Source organism: Bombus flavifrons, chromosome 10 (assembly GCF_040668555.2).
Source record: "Bombus flavifrons isolate JBK064 chromosome 10, iyBomFlav1_principal, whole genome shotgun sequence".
Lineage (NCBI taxonomy): Eukaryota > Metazoa > Arthropoda > Insecta > Hymenoptera > Apidae > Bombus > Bombus flavifrons.
In genome coordinates, this window is record NC_138451.1 from 5,973,948 (window position 1) to 5,990,402 (window position 16,455).

Genomic DNA, 16,455 nt, shown 5'->3' on the forward strand with positions numbered 1-16,455 from the left:
TACCTCAAACGTGTTACACCTGGTTCGTTTAATCGATAAAGTCGTCAAACTCTCTCTTTAATTTACTCATTTTGCACGAGTAGCGGTTTTCAAACAAACTTTTCGTTATCAAAGCACTCACGCTCGTAAACTTTCCACGGGCGAATCAAAAAAGGAAACCCGAAAGAATCGCAGAGTCCGTTCGACCCTCTTATTAACGCGCAAGCTGCAGATAAGACACGATGACGAGAATAAATTTCCATATTTGCATTTTACCGCCGGATCTAAAATCCCTTACCCTCGAACGTTGCTTGAACGTAATTCCAAGACCGAAAGAAAAACAGTCTCACTGGACGGAGCTTACGTTACCGAGTTACTAATCGAACCAGATAGTTCGTCCAACCCCCTTTTCCACTCCTCCGTCTTCTCGTCTTTTTTATCTCCTCTCCATTTCCTTCACTTTTTTTCTCTTAGCTCTCCTACTCTATCCACCACTCACCCTTCCTTAGGTTTTCCCTCCACGACTTTGAAGCGCGCAGCCAGCACTCTCCTTACTATTCCAGGATACCCTCGAAAGTGCAGTGGAGAACTCGCCTCGCATTGATAATGCCTCGGCCATATTCCTGGCGAGAAAGCAAGGAGGATGCTCTAGGGAGAATTTGCAGTCGACGATAGGAACGAGGAGAAAAGAAGCGGCCGAGGGGGTAAAGGGATTGTCGAGGGTATCGGCCGCGAACCTTATCGAACAGAAGAAACGGCCGTGGGACGGTCGCGTTACGGGGATGAATATTAACCGGGACCTGTCACCAACGATCCTCCTGCTTTTCGCTCAAACTCTCAACTTTCGACTTTCATCCTCGCTAGACGCCTCCGCTGCTAGTGTTTAGGAGTGGAATCTTGAAATCTGGCGAGCTGCAGTCAGTCAACTTGGATTACTTTGTTTTGCTGGAATTTTCCGAGTCGTGGATTTTCGAGAGTCGGAATGTTGGAGAGCTTGTGGGTTAGATACTATCGAAAGTTTCGAATCGCTATGTGTGGCACAAGATTGAAGAATTTAAAAGGAGGTCAGGTTGAAATTCCGTATTACTTTGGAAGACATTGTCGTGAAAAATCTGACGAATTAAAGGAAACTACTACGGATCTTCGTAATTTCCTTGTCTTTGACGAATATAATTTAAAAGTAGCATTAACTTTCACGAAATGGTAAGGGGAATTGGGATTCGATGTTTCGAACAAAATTACTACACCGAAATCCACCAGCCAGTGTAAGTTCGTCCGGAGACCTCTTTTCCAAGATGAAGAAGACAGCGAAGTTCAATCGCAACCTCGAACTACCGGAATATCCCTTGAAATATCACGAACCCGTACGAACGCCGGATACATTTGGATAAAGTCGAGCCATAGGATCGAGGATTGCTTTTTCCGAAAGGCATCGTCACTCCGAAGAATACCAGACCGCGTTTGCGCATCTCGCGATGCCATTAGCGAATTACTTTTCCCCGTGTAAAGCATCGTCCTTTGGTGGCATAGATCCCTTTCGCTCTTCGACTTCCCTTCGCTGTAATATGCACCAGATCCATGTGAATAGTCATTCATAGACATCGATCGAATATCAAGAATCGAATGATAACGACGATTCAATGGCACGATCTATCACCTGCCAGATCTTCCTCGAAAAGGACGTGATCGAGAAAAAGGAGAGTGGATCGTAAATATAGCGACTTTTCGCGATAGATTTGCCCAAACATTTTTATCCATAGACAATTCGCAATTTTCTTTTTATCGTTATATATTTTTAGTCATCTTTACGTAACCATCCACTCTCATGAAGCAAGTGCAAAAATTGATAAAAAGGAACGATCTGTGTTAAAAATAAAAACCGTCCCCGCTACAAACTAAACAAAATCCAAACAGCAACAATTGAATACTCTGTCGCGAGTACGCTGAAGCAAACAAGATTTCGAAAGCTGCAAACACGCCATAAGAGTCGCCCTAAAAACCATCGACGAAAATCTTCTTATTCTGACAACGAGCTTCTATACTTTTCCCAACTACTAAAAACGGCGGAAAGCAACGAAAGGTAAAATCTGTGTACAGACAGAAGCGAGGTAAACGTTTCGAACACGAGAGAGTTTAGCGGATCCGGTTCGTTTGGTTGGAGACTCATCTCGGGGCAGCATAAAGAGGAGGTTCGATTTCCGGCACTTTCGCTGCGGCATAATGGTATTGGCAATCTTCTAAGCAGCCACGCCATCGGCGAATACTCGGAACGTCGCGACGCCGACCAACTTCTGTCGCGTCCTACTGACGGACTCCGCGTGTCGGCCATCAAATTTTCTTTTTAAATCGCGAGTAACAGCGTAAATCAGCTGTGACATCTCACTTCCGAAAGATGAGTCAGCGTGCTCGTAAACGAGCCACTCTCGTTGCAACCCTCGAACGATAGCGAGCTATGGTTACGACGGGTACGCGAATGAAGACACTTGGGTCACTCGTATGGCGTTCTAAGGGTGTTGCGTCGGGCAACACTCTACCTAAACCAGGCCACACACCGCGGGCAAGATGGCAGCCAGATGTCTTCGGATCCTTACTGCGTACCCTCAATAGCCTCAAGTACCCTCCATAAATCTCGGGAATTTCCTAGTCGAGGTCCTTCAAACCGAACAGATATTCTTTCGCTGAATTGTTTCCTAAAGTTTATTGTCCACCACGGGTTGACACGGGAAAGTGGCCTTTTCTCACGTATGAGGCCTCCCACTAGCGACTCTATCTCGAGGGCTGTTAGTATCCTTCCTCACCCACCACCATAGCAAATGACCAATTAACAACGAAGCATATTTCCCTCACTCTCTTAGCCAAAATCGTCACCAACAAATCCGATGGTCCCGTGCGCTAGACACACCCATCCTTAGCTTTCCTCCGCCACAGCACCATCACAGAACTTTACTGATCTTCCATCTTTCAAGCAGTCAACATCCTTTGACTGGGTTTACTCCCGTAGATCAGTCACTTACTTATCTTATACATACGCACCAGCGTAACTATCTTCTTCACAAAATTGTTGGAATAAACTGTGATTTCTAACTTATTATATCAGTGTCATATTCAATTAAACCATCTCTATTATCCTAATCGAAATAGGGGATCGATCATTTCGTGGCGTCAATTATCTAATCGTAACGGGAATTTACGACTCCCGTTGGCGTGCTTCCTCACGATCGCGTCTCTCCGCGAGTGAGACGTAAAGGGTGTTTGCGATTGATCGGTGTTATCGATTTGAGTTGATTTGAATTAATCTCCACCGAAGGAGATTGTTGTTTTCTTTGGTGGTGGTTAAGAGTTTCCTAAGAAGGTTTCGATGTGGATTCGATTGGATCGAACCAAGTTCTAGCGCTTAACGTTTGGTTTATGAAAAGCTGTTTCTTAAGAATGAATCAATTGCGAATAAAGACATTTAGGCAACTTGTATGGTATTTTGGACGGTTCGGTGTTGTCGATTTTGCATGATATTTTCAGTAATTGAAGATTGGGCTACGAGAAGATGGTTAAATTAGATTAAAAATTGATTAGTTTCTAATTAAATACAGTATACGTAGAATGTTGTACGAGATGATGATTCAAACTTGAGCGAATACTTTTCGAGAACCAATTACACCATAGAATCCCACATTTTTTACCAAAGCGACGCAGCAACGATTTAATTTCTGTACCATTTCTACGATGTAGAAAAAGGTATATTACGGCAGAAGGGCTGAACGAGTGTTCGTTCTCCTTGTTGCAAACGTTTCAACCCCTTGAGCGTTCAGAATGAACGTTAATCAAAGAAAGGAAGCCGAACGTTCGCTAGGACTCGTTAACAACGCGTAGGATTGCTACCGATGGAACGATCTGGATTAATTATACGGCCTTATTGGTGCGAGATAGCTCTTTGTAAAATCGTAAAAGGCTACAAGAAAGAAGCGAAGGCAGTAAAGGAGAAGAAAGCGGAGAAATTGTTCAAAGTTGAGAAAAATGTGATGGTATCCTACATTTAAGGAGATTGGATGGTTTCGATGAAGATATTTTAGAGAAATATGATCCATTGAGCGCCACGTCAGACCGGACGTCACAGATTTCCGCGATATTTCAGCGCGGATTTCTCTCAAGGCTAACGCCAGACGAGCGTGAGGATGAACGTCCGTGACTGCGAACCGTTATTACGTACCAGTATACTGTGATGCATGCATTTGCGTTTACGTGATGGAGAGCTAATGGCCATTTCTGATACCATTTTACTTGGTAATGCAAATATTTATTTATTCTGATTATTAGGAAAATTATCGCCATAGAAAAAGGGAAAGATGATTTGATTTCTGAAAATGTCGGTAGCGGTCGATAAAATAAAACTGTCCTACAATATCTTCGCATTTTGTTCGTTGTACGAGGAAATTTTGACAATCGTATTGAAATCGACGTGTGTTGATCGAACGATAATTAGGTATTACAAATGGTTTCATAGAAGATTTGGAAACGATAATGGAAAAAAATAGGAAGCTACGTTATTGATTGAATATTTATCGATGATTCTGAAGAATTGAGAAAAAAAAGAAGAGAATAGTGGGCAGAACACAATGAAGGAATACTTCCGCAATTTAAACGCCTGTAACGCAGACACCGAACTATTTCCTTCGTGAAACTGGCGGCTCACTTGCCTCTTGCCTTCAACGAAGCCTCGAGCGCCATTAATCAATGGGGAATTCAGCAATTAACGCTCTGGTTTTATTAACGTGCCACTCTAACCCGCATCCATGCCATCCAGCCGATATATCCGCACGTTATACAAGGTGTCTCAGATTTTTCCCCATTACGACCTATTATGACTATCTATTGGTTAGGCAGGACTGTCGATACTAATTATAAATTGAACAATTGCTAAGTAACTAAAATATGACTAAAACTCTAGAAAATATTCTTCGCTACTGAACCATTCAACGAATAGTTTCAAAAAAGTCAATATCTCTGAAAATAATAAAATATGGCCAGTGTGAAACACGCTTGATTTGCTATTTCGATATTTATGAATTTTTCATCAGACGTTAATCAATTCTTTCCAAAACATCGAGTGCACGCACGTACAGATGACTACGTATACTTTGATGCATGTGTAATTACGCATCCTATGTGGTGCATTCGTTCATGGTCGTACACATTTCATATACGAAATTTTATCGAGTAAATCCTCCGGTAGCTTCGGCTGGATAAAGCCTTGCATTTTCACGCTTTTTGTCGGTTCACCTTTTTCCAACCCTTTCCTCTTTACTGCAGATTCTTCTTTTTCCTTTTAGTTCGCTTGACCTCGATCACCGTGGTCGCTGAACCGCAGATTCCTTTTTTCAATTTTAATCCCCAACCAATAGGCAGTCGATGGCAAAAGGACGAGCAACGCAGTTCTTCTGACGAGATTTCGCGATCCCCTTGTCGACACCCAGCCGTGAAATTGTCTTCATTAGGCGACTCGTGTGAAATTCCACGAGTGTCGGGTTTAATTTTTCGCGCGAAACAAAGTGTGTTTCGCTGTGAGAAAAATTGAGGAACGAGCGGGGAAAAAGTAAGTAAAAGATAAGGGACATTTCGCACGAGTCGAATAAAACCTTAACCGAGAAGGAAACAGAAGTAAAAGTACCTTTAATTAATAAATTCTCCCGTTTCAAAAGGCAATTTTGACACTAAATATCCAATCCCACTTCGTTTCAAACATACGTACACATATCCTCTCGCCAAATCTAATTCCTCGACCTCTCTCTAATTTCCTCGAAATTCACTGTCCCCCGGTTCACCCCAACATCAATTACCTGGAATCCATAGACACGTACACACACCGTATAGGATGAAACTGGAAATCGAAACCGCGCTGTTACAAACAGCATCTACGAGAGTAGAAGCGAAGTCGATGGCCGCGGGTAGGATAATTGCTCGGTGAAAGGAAAAGCCGCGACAGACAGTGAGATCGTGGCGAACGATTCGACCATGGATCCCATTTCCCGTAACAAGCTAACAGCTTTGCTTTTCCAGCTGGAACAATCGGACTCCCCCCTTGGCAGAGGACTGATACCACCGTAACAGCCGTATAACTGTCGCGAAGCGGCATGGTTTACATGAAAGATCGCGCGTGACTAGATGTGATCTGCACGATCGTAAATGCTATCTCACTGCTGTTGTTGGTTCTGTGACGTTACAATGGGACGCAGAATTGTTCTGTGTGCTTCGGGATTATTTTTTCGTTAATTAGCACGGAACGGTTGGGTGAATAACAAATCTTACGTGTTTTAGGGTGATGGTCGTTTCTTTAGATTCGACGTTTCATTTATAGAATCACAATATTAATATCGCGTGTTCTTAACATTTAACCACAAACAGAATGTTTGTTTTATTGCTAAGCCAAGATAATTTATTTTATTGTAAGTTAAAGTTTGTCAAGCTCTGAGTATTAAGAAAAATTATAACGAAAAAAGGCGATTTTTAATAATAATAACAATAATCAGAATTTAGTAAAAATACATATATTCCTAATTAAGCGCCAAAAATTGATGAAAAGCACTTGTTACCTTTCATCCTGTAGTTTTGATTAACGATGAAGCATTTTTTTGAAATTAATGAGAAATTCGATCGATTTGTTACGAACAATCGTAGCCGATTTTCATTCGAAATTCGTCGGTATTTTAAAGGGATAGAAGTGATAAATACGATATTATTGGCTTCGTTAATGAAGCATGCCGAGCACGATTTAAACGTAACATCGAAATAATTGCATTGTTTAGCGATTGCTATAGTCATTAATGTATATGTAAAATAACGACGATCCTTGTTGCACATTTATCGCTAATGAACGAAGATCGTACGAACGAGTGTTTACGAGAACCTGGTGCCCGATGTTTGTGACTTCTATCGCATCCAATTGTTACATCATCCAAACGAGAAATGAAAATATGATAAAATTCTTCGAGTGCAGAAAGTTGAACTTTAACTTTATGGATCTGCACAGAATTTTACGTTACGAGTAAAATCCGCTTTGCGGCGATATTTTTATTCGTTGCTGCGTGTAAATTTTTTTCACGTTTAATCATTTTCACAAAATTAATCCTCTTGCAATGAAAGTTGGATCATTGTTGCCACGAGCGTGGAATATTTTATTCTATAGACATTAAACGAGAAACCGGCTGGAGAGCAGATTATGTACAATAATTCGGTCGGATAATATAATAATACGTAAACGTAACATAGAAAATAATAAACGTGAAATATTTGCATGAACCAGATTTGGCTTGGTGTTCGCCGTCTGTCCAACGGTTAACCGATTGATTCTTTATCGCTCAAAGCAATTTCACCGTTGCGAATATTTTGTAAAAGTGTATGATAACGAAACGAAGAGAAAGTTGGCGAAAATGCAACGGTAAATTGAGACGAAGCTTGCTGGGCTTTTTAGAGATAGCGGCTTGAACGATTTATCGAGAGCGATGCAATAAGGAAATTACGAGGACTCGAGGATTTATTGAATCTTCTCAGCTCGTTTCAGAACGTAACTCTAGTCGGGGACGGATTGCGATAAAAGTGCTTAGCTGTAGCGAATCGTAATGGAGTGTGATTGATAACGCTTTGCTCTCCTCGATCAGACCCAGTTTATCATTGTTAACACGCGCGGACAGACGTGGACACGTGTTCCCTCCAACTTGGAATAAATTCTCTCTTCCACCATTTCCCCCCTAATTATCCTCAAATACGTATATTTATGTTTTATCACAAATCACTCTTAATTTTTGGCAAATCAAAATTATTGTTATTAGGCAACGAATGAATTTCTTTCGAAAGTAAGTACTAATCGATGAATCGAGTGAAGAATTTCAATCTCATTCTGTAGCATAGAAGAGAAACTCCAAGGCCGTATTAAAATACCTGCAATCCATAGGCGATCTACCTTCTCGTTCCTTCTCTACTTTTCCCAATCTTCCTTGACAAGATTTCTTGAAAATCTCGGTGCATTCAGTTAGACCGGTAACAACCCCTTCCTGCATGTTCGTCGTGGATTACGCCCCTAAAATCGGAAGGTCAGTGAGCTGGAAGAAAGATAAAATCCGCGCTATTCGTATTCGCCTCGTTAGATCGGAACGACGCAATTAACAACGTCGATCTGGTCGATCGAGTCCGGACGCTGGAAGACGCCTCCGCTTTTGTCCGATTCGACACGATTTGAAAATTTCACCACGGCTACATAGCTGTTCTTCGCGACGTATAAACGAGAATATAGAATCGATACCGATTGCCTGGCGTACAGTTTCTCTCGGTGACCTTCCTATCCTCTTTCGTCACACAGGGAAAGTTCAGCTTGCAGTTATCTTGCCACCTCTTTGTATTGACGATTTCAATTGCCAGCTAGGACAATTTAGATCCAGCCGAGCGATAAATGGCGCGCGATTGAATAACGCCTTGATTAAACGCGATCCCATTTCTGATAATTCCCCCGCCTTTTACTGCCCCTCAATCCCCTATCGTGGAATTTTCCTCGCAATAAAGTGCAGCTATTCGAAAGATGTCCAGAATACTTGCATCTTTTGGTCAATTTGTTGGGGAATTTGCTATAAATGAATTATTCCATCTTCTTCCGGATATCGTACTCCACCTTGCAATTATCATTACATTATAGTTACAATCATAGCTTTTACTTACGATGTCCACGAGGTGGTGACTCGCCGGTGATCGAGGCGATGCGTGGTGCGTCCTCGCTGATTTCGATGTCAGCCGACTTCTGGTAGACGTCCGCGATAGAGGCGGTGCAGCGCAATACCAATCGTCCATTACGAAACATGTCGTTCGTCACCTTGAAGTCTATGGTCGATTTCGATACTTGTGAATCGTCGTCCTGTGGAATGACCAAGTATCTGGTTCTGTACGTCATGCTGCTGTTCGTGATCTGCAAAGATGTTCAAACAAGGAAAAAGTTTAATTCTCGGTTCATATCTTTGGATTATAAATAATCATAATAGTTTGGAATAAAGATGATCATAATCATTCGCAGGATATTTAATTTTATTTGAAGACCACCGATCATCTCCATATCTATTACAAAAAAAAAAACATGGCAAGCTTCGGTTATTTCAACGCCGAGATCGTTTCCTTCTATTTTCTTTTTTTAATTTTGTGCTTTCTATTGTCTACGGAAGAAACGAGGGTTTGTATTTTTCATTTACCGCTAACGGTTAGACAGGATTTAATTAGAAAATTAGTTTCACTATACTCATCAAGGCATGTTAGTCCGTTAACAATACACTAAACCAAGTGTACACGTCAAATAAATATTTAGCGGCTAGAGAATGAAACAGATTAATTCCGAAGCTCGACGTTGTATATACTTGTATATACTTTTATGTATAAAGCATAAATTATTATGCCACTGCGAGAAGACCGCTATCGTTGAATATGCGACGATGATTTTGTGCCGGGAAAATGTGCCGTGTTGTCTTATTTAAGGCATTGAATAAATAAAATACTCTTCGCAACTACCAAAAACTTCAATTAAAAAAATCTCTATCCTGCAGATTTTCGTGTATGCACATTCCGAGCCGACAACTGCAACTAACACTTTTCCTCTGACATCTTTCTTAAGACGACTCGATGAACCTAATCTAATTTCACTTCCCAAAGCACGAAACATCGTCCATCGAGCGATACACCGTTCAAACCGTTACTACGCAGTTATTACGTTATTCCCCAGACCTCTTAACGTTTTCCTGGACAAATAATTATCGATCGCCTATCAGAGGATTCGCTAGTCAATCCAATTTCCTGCTTGCCATCGAAGACGGCGTCTCCACAGATTCTTCTGCAACGTCTCTTCAGAAATGAATTCGTTGCTTCTAAAGATATTACGCAGTTTCGTTGCTCTTAAGGTAAATGAACAGCGGGAAGAAACGGCTTCGAACCTTTCTCTTTCCATTTTCCCATCTTGTTCTTCCTCCTTCGCTTTACTTCTTCCCGGTTTTCTTCAGAGACGAAAGAAGAAAGGCTAAAGAAACAGAGAAGACGCGACACGAGAGTCGCTCGGAGTTATTACTTCGGGGAACAAACGAGGGGCTGTGCATTAAGTTCGCGGGCTCGCGATGACGCGAGACTACGCGGTCTCTGTTCATAAAACATAATGCATAAAGCTTGTGCCTTGTCGCGTATCGTCGTTTCTACTCCTCTCGCTCTCTCTCTCTCTCTCTCTCTCTCTCTTCACCTTATCGTCTTATCCCGTGATATTGCGACTTCTCTCGCCAGCGATATCGACGTCACACGGAATTCTCGCTGAACGAGAACGTATGCCGTCGTTCCTGATTTTTATTCAGATCGAGCGTGTTCCTCAATGCAACGTTGACACGCGATGGTTAATGGCGATGGAAGTTGCTCGTTTGGGAAGATGGCAAATTCTGGTACAGTGGATGCGACCTTCTCAGACAATTTATGGGGTTGAAGTTCGGAGAAAGATAGGTAGCAGTCGTAAAACAAATTTTAAACTGTCCCGTCTTAAATGTTCTGAATGACGATCGACCAAGGATCAAAAGCTGTCGAGTCACCACGTCAAATGTTGTTTTGAGTCACGATATCCGATCAACTGTTACTACATTGCAGCCTCTGATCCAACCCTATCGACTGCAATAGCGTTGTAGCTTCTAATCCAACCCTATCCTCGAGACAGTGATTTTCCCGGCGGGAAATGGAACGTAATCACGAGCCGGTGATCTCTCGAGAATACTTTGATTACGCGACACCTCTCATTAATTTCACAGTGGTGAAATATAATTAACCGGATATCCCAACGTGGAAACTTCGTCAGCCAGATATCGACGATGGTTCGAGATTTATCGGCCCTAGCTGATGAAGCGCAGATACCCTTCGGTATTCTCTATACTTCTTCTCCGACTGTCATAGTGATATCTTCTCGTTGAAAATACGATTTTCTGTGATTCGTCATATTGCGAAAACTTTATGAGCGTTTCGAGTCTTCCTGGCGGAATTCCGCATCGTTGTAAATTCGCCGAGTTTTATCGTTTTCTCAGAATTCCCTGCCACTGTCGTTTATCTTGTCTGCGTCAGCGCAACCATACCGCTTCATACAAAATTCCTAGCACGGATCCTCTAGGCAGAATGTAGGTCGCGTTCTTTCCGCGAGTTGATAGCTCTTGTTCCATTTGACGATTAGCATTTCCAAATGAATACAGGATAATTATGAAGCGTCGACGAATTCCCTTCCATCTTTGATTGAGAAGTTCGACTATTATTACAAACAGAGATCGTGTTTCTTAAGGAAAAAATACCAACTGTGGAAAACGGTACCTGCAAAGTATACAGAGAACTCCTACGCTATTTCTCAATTTTAGCATCCACATACGTGATCGATCACTTTCGAATTAATTTCTCAGGAGTCAAACAATCAACGTCGATGAAATCGATCAGTTTGTACAAGGTACGTACTAAGCTGAATTCCAACCATACGTAAATTCATGCACGAAACAACGAGAAATTTTCTTTCGTTCGCAAACTAGTTCCTCGAACAATACAGCGAAGAATATCTTCGTTTATTTGAATCCTAGGCCAACTAGATCACAAATACTAAAATCACCATCGATGCTTTCGTTCGTAATCGCGGAATTAAATCACACCCTGTCAATAGCAAACAAGCGTACGAATAGTTTTGAACGATGGTGCGTATTTCATTCAACGCTATTTTTGCTCAATCAAAACCCGCTTTGAAACAAACACTCGAGACCGGAGTCACCAAGTGGGTACTTGATCCTCTGCCAGGAGGGCGCTCTTTCCACCGATCCGGAATCCAGTACTCGGTCGTATTTTCTCGCCGCCGCTTCTTCCGCTTAGCCAAGCGAAGCATCGACGAATTTTCTGCGACAAATCTCAGCTGTCGGACAAAGACCCCAACGAAATTCCCTTAAAGTTACAAATTCGGAATACGGGACGAGTGTGTACGCGTGGATACAACAAGGCCGTTTCCCAGGGGCCTAGCCATCGAAAATGTATTAGCGTGGTGTCCGTGTCACGGATTTGTCGGAGACCGTCGCGCGAATCGGGAACGCCAGAAACGTCGCTCGTTAGAGGCTTCTTTCCGGTAGACGACGGACAGAAAACCGATAAACGCGTCATCCAACCCTTCGCGCGACTGTCATTGCCGTGATCTCCGGGTGCGTTGCAATTTTCGAGGACGAATGGTGACGAGAGGGTTCCCGTGCCATCCGAGTTTTCCAGTTACCCAAGTGGAAACCGGGTTAACGGACGTCGAACTGTATTTTCAAGATTGGATGGTTGCGTTTCTTCTACGCTTTTTTACAGTTTTTCACTAGTTTTCATCGAAGTAGATTTGCTTCGTACCTGCGGCCAATAAAATATTCTGCTTCTTATATTATTAAGCTAAGTATAATCTTTGGCGCTCAAGAATATCGCGAAGCTCGATTAACCACCAATATTCCAAAGAATCATTATGTAAAACGACAGGACAAGTAGACCACTGCAATCCACCACAGAAAAGAGGAAGCTGCGCAACCAATAATAACTTCGAGCAGAGAGGATGCAATTAAATTTCATCCAACACTACTCTCGCAGTCTGCGAAAGCTTTTAACTTTCAATATTGCCTGAGTCAGCTTGTGTATTCGTGGATGCACACCTGCGAACGCGTACATTTTTGCGACGCTATACACGCACGACATTGCGAAGTATCTATACATACGTATACAGGATGTCTCTGAAATTGTGCAACAAGCGATCAGGTGATAATTCTACATGTAAAAATAAGTTCTCTCTCTTCTCGTGTTAATATCTGTAAACACGAACGGTATCACGATTTGCTTTCTACCACGTTACTGTTATCTTATTTCCGCAATTTTCGCATTTCGAATGCTTTCGTAAATAAGGACGAGAATATTGCCTTCTAAGAATGATTTTATTAACTTAACAAGTGTTCAGAATGTTGCCCAGAATGTTGCAGCATACATAGCCTCTGCTCTCCAATTAAATTATTGTCAGCACGAGCAGAAAGAAAAGTCCGATACCTCGAAACTTACAATTAGTACACGCGCACCTAGCGGATCTTCGAACTCGTTTTTCTCGAAAACGAAGTTCCAAACGTCGAAAAAATATTATTCTTTATTTGTCGACTTATTTTTGCTCGTAGAATCATCACCCCACCGCTTGTGCCACAATTTCGGAAACAATTTGTATATTCTGTGTGACGGAGAGATGGAAACGATTTCCTATTCCGGTGACCGGTATCGTTGAGCAAACCACCGGTTGAAAAACCTGCATTTTCTCAATGAACCCAGCTTCTATTATGATCTTTGAACGACCCAAGACTTCTACCTGTTTCCATCCTTTTCTCGGCCGTCGCTTTTCCGCACGAGCTGACGCGCGTTTAACAACTTCTCCAGGCTACCTCCGTCGATATTTCTCGCGAGATATCTGCTTACAGTTCGCTCGAGAAGACTTAAAACTCTAGATCGTATTAAAAGTTGCATCGTCCCGCGAGGCTCGCTGGAATAAATCCTTTGCCTTGAAACTCCGCTCCTTCGATGGGTGAACCGAGTTAACACTTTGCTTTCTCGCCGGAGGGATATTCTCTGTTCTTTCAATTTCACCATTTAGCTAGACAAACTAGATACGATCATGTTTCGTGCACGGTATACCATTGGCAAGAAATATCGCTATACTTTGCCGGAATTTTCTCCCTTGGTCGTAATACAGCGTAGTTTCTTATACAGCATGTAGACTGTGTTTTTGAGTAAATTTTAGCGGAAGAATTTTAAACAAGACATTTCTTTATAGATCCTTTATTTAAGATTTGATATCAATTGTTCAATCTGATATTCCATTGTCTCAATTACATTTTGTATTAAATTTTGCCACATTTTCTGAATAATTTGTTCGACCAAATCTTAAACGACTCACCGTGAGACTGTTCGTAAAACGAAGCGCAGAAACAAGGCGAGGGTCTACGATGATGTTAGAAGAAAGTTGCCGACAATGGATCAGGGGGAAGAAAAAAGAAAAAGAGGACGAGGGTACGGGTAGCTTGGTTCTTGTGACACGCGTGTCAACGTTCACTAGCGCAGATAAAAGCCAAAAATGGCAGGGCGAAATTGCTGGTGCCTGCTGCATTTTCGCAGCGGCTATTGTTACAGGCTGGACACGCGAATTTTCAGTCGCGCTTAGAGACCTCTCCCTTTCCCGTCTGGCCATCCATCCTTCCACTCTGTTTCACCATCGTCTCTCGGCCTGTTTTCGTTCGGCGAGAAACTAAATCGCCAGCCGCTTTCAGCTCTCGTCGCCACGCGTTAATTATAACCGATCCGATCCCATAAAGCGGCCAAATTTATTTCCCGAACCCGTCGAGACCGGGAAAATTATTTCGTCAAATAAATCTCGGACCGGTGGACCGGGGGCTATCGACGCGTTGAAACACCACCAGGTACGAGATCGAAGAGCGCCACTGACTGAGATATTAGAAGCCGATACGCTCACTGATTTGTTAACAGTGCAACTATGGATCGCTATATTATAAAATATGGATTTGCATGAAAAAAAAATGGAAATGGAAGATTTATTTATAATGGTTGCAAAAAGTATTGACAGATACCTCTATTTTTTAATGAAGCGTCCTTTTATCAAATTTTACATATTTCACTTTGATGGTATCAAATTTTTGTAGTCATACGATAGTATCGTTAAATAACACGAGATTTAATGTACTCGGACCCAATTAATCGGTACGTAAACTATATAATAAATACAACGGCGTGTCGATATCTCTTGTAACGAATGTATATCATCTATATTTAACTGATATAGCGATACATTTTAGCGTTAGTAATTCACCGAATAACGCAGAACGTTAAGAGTTAAGCATTAAGCGAGCAGAATCCGAACAACAGGAAACATTCGCGCTGTCTGAAGAACAGTAGTCTGACTAACGACTAAAGTCGAGCAAATAACTTCGGCATCCTTTTCCTCGCGACATCGCGGTCCATTTAAGCCTCGGGCAGAGTCCTGAGGGATCCTCGAGAGCTTCGATCGCCAACTTTTCTTAGAACTCGAACGCTGTTAAACACGTTCCTCTCTGCTTTATCCTTGTTTTCCTCCGACAAATGTACATCCTTCCTCACCAATAACATTTTTACGTTCCCGTAAGTGTTCTCAAAGAGATTTTTCCAACATTTGTTCTGGAACATTCGCTGAAACTTGTTTGATACTGTTCTTACTTTATTTAATAGGATCGAAGAAATATATTCATACGTTGTTCTGTTTTACGCACTGTTTCGTTAAAAATTGGTAGGTTCGGTGGAAAAGTGTTACGAATATATTCTTTTATTTCAAAAATTGAAAGATATATCCAAGCTTTTATGAAACATACGCGTAATAAATCAAATATTTCGATATTCTTGAAATATTTACATAAACATTTCCAAGCGTTTATGGCAACGCGTAGTAAAATATTTTAATGTTTCAAGGCATTTCTATTTGCTATTTCTTTTTTTTTTTTTTTTTTTTTGCTTTCCTAATATCGAAAACAATTCGAACGCGATTGTATTTTGAACGTCCTCTTCTTTAAAATCACCGCTTGAAAATCAAAGAAATTGGTTGGTTCCTTTATATTCTGCGAGGCATACGCGCCATTTGTTCCGATCGATCGCGTTACGTCGGCACGGTTCTATTCAATTTCCGTCCATCTTCGACGCCTTCGATCCAGTTTTGTTTTTCAATCAACACTGGGGCCGACTGTAACTACCTGGTCATTTCACATTTCAGCGCCGAGCTTTCGTGCGGTAGCACGGGTGTACAGCATAGCGACGGGAATTAAATTTATCGAGATCCATCGAGATACATATCCGGGCAATCGGCGTGAGGGTGGAGCGACGAACAGGGGAGGGTGGATAACCGGTGGCTCGCGATGCCTCGTATGCAAATAAATCGTTATTCCGCGGTATTTGTTAAATCAACCAAATTATTCCGTTAAATCGCAGGCACCATCGTGGCTCGACGCGTTTAATCGATCACGATGACCCCCGATGAGTTATATGTTTTCGATCGAGAACACGGGATGCTACGGCCACTTCCGCCCGTTGTCTTCTTTCTCTTGTCCCATTTTCTACAGTTTTTTTGGACGAATCGTGATATAAAAGCTAATAGGTATTTTCTGTCGTTTAATGTTAGTTTTGTTTCTTTATTTTGCCACGTGGAATCGTTCTTTGAAATTTAGTTTTAGTCTGATATTTCCGATGGCGACAGTGAGAGTACTGGCACTGTATCTTTGTTTCTCGTATTTTTTCAAATTTCCTGTGACCCTCTATCTCTATTTTTCTCTCTATAGCGATGGTTATTTCACCTCACGATGTACGCGTGACGCTATTTTACTTTAATTTCATTTGTTTCCAACCAGAACAATCTAATTTGATCTAATCCAT

General features: G+C 41.8%; 1 protein-coding gene across 2 annotated transcripts in view; it reads right to left on the reverse strand.

Moving 5' to 3' along the window:
• LOC138184569 (uncharacterized) overlaps nt 1–16,455 on the reverse strand; it is a 132,267-nt gene that overhangs the window by 16,927 nt on the left and 98,885 nt on the right. For both annotated transcript variants that reach the window (XM_069122668.1, XM_069122669.1), the window contains exon 5: nt 8,680–8,923. In XM_069122668.1, coding sequence (XP_068978769.1) covers nt 8,680–8,923 — 244 coding nt within the window. The remainder of the gene's footprint in view (nt 1–8,679; nt 8,924–16,455) is intronic.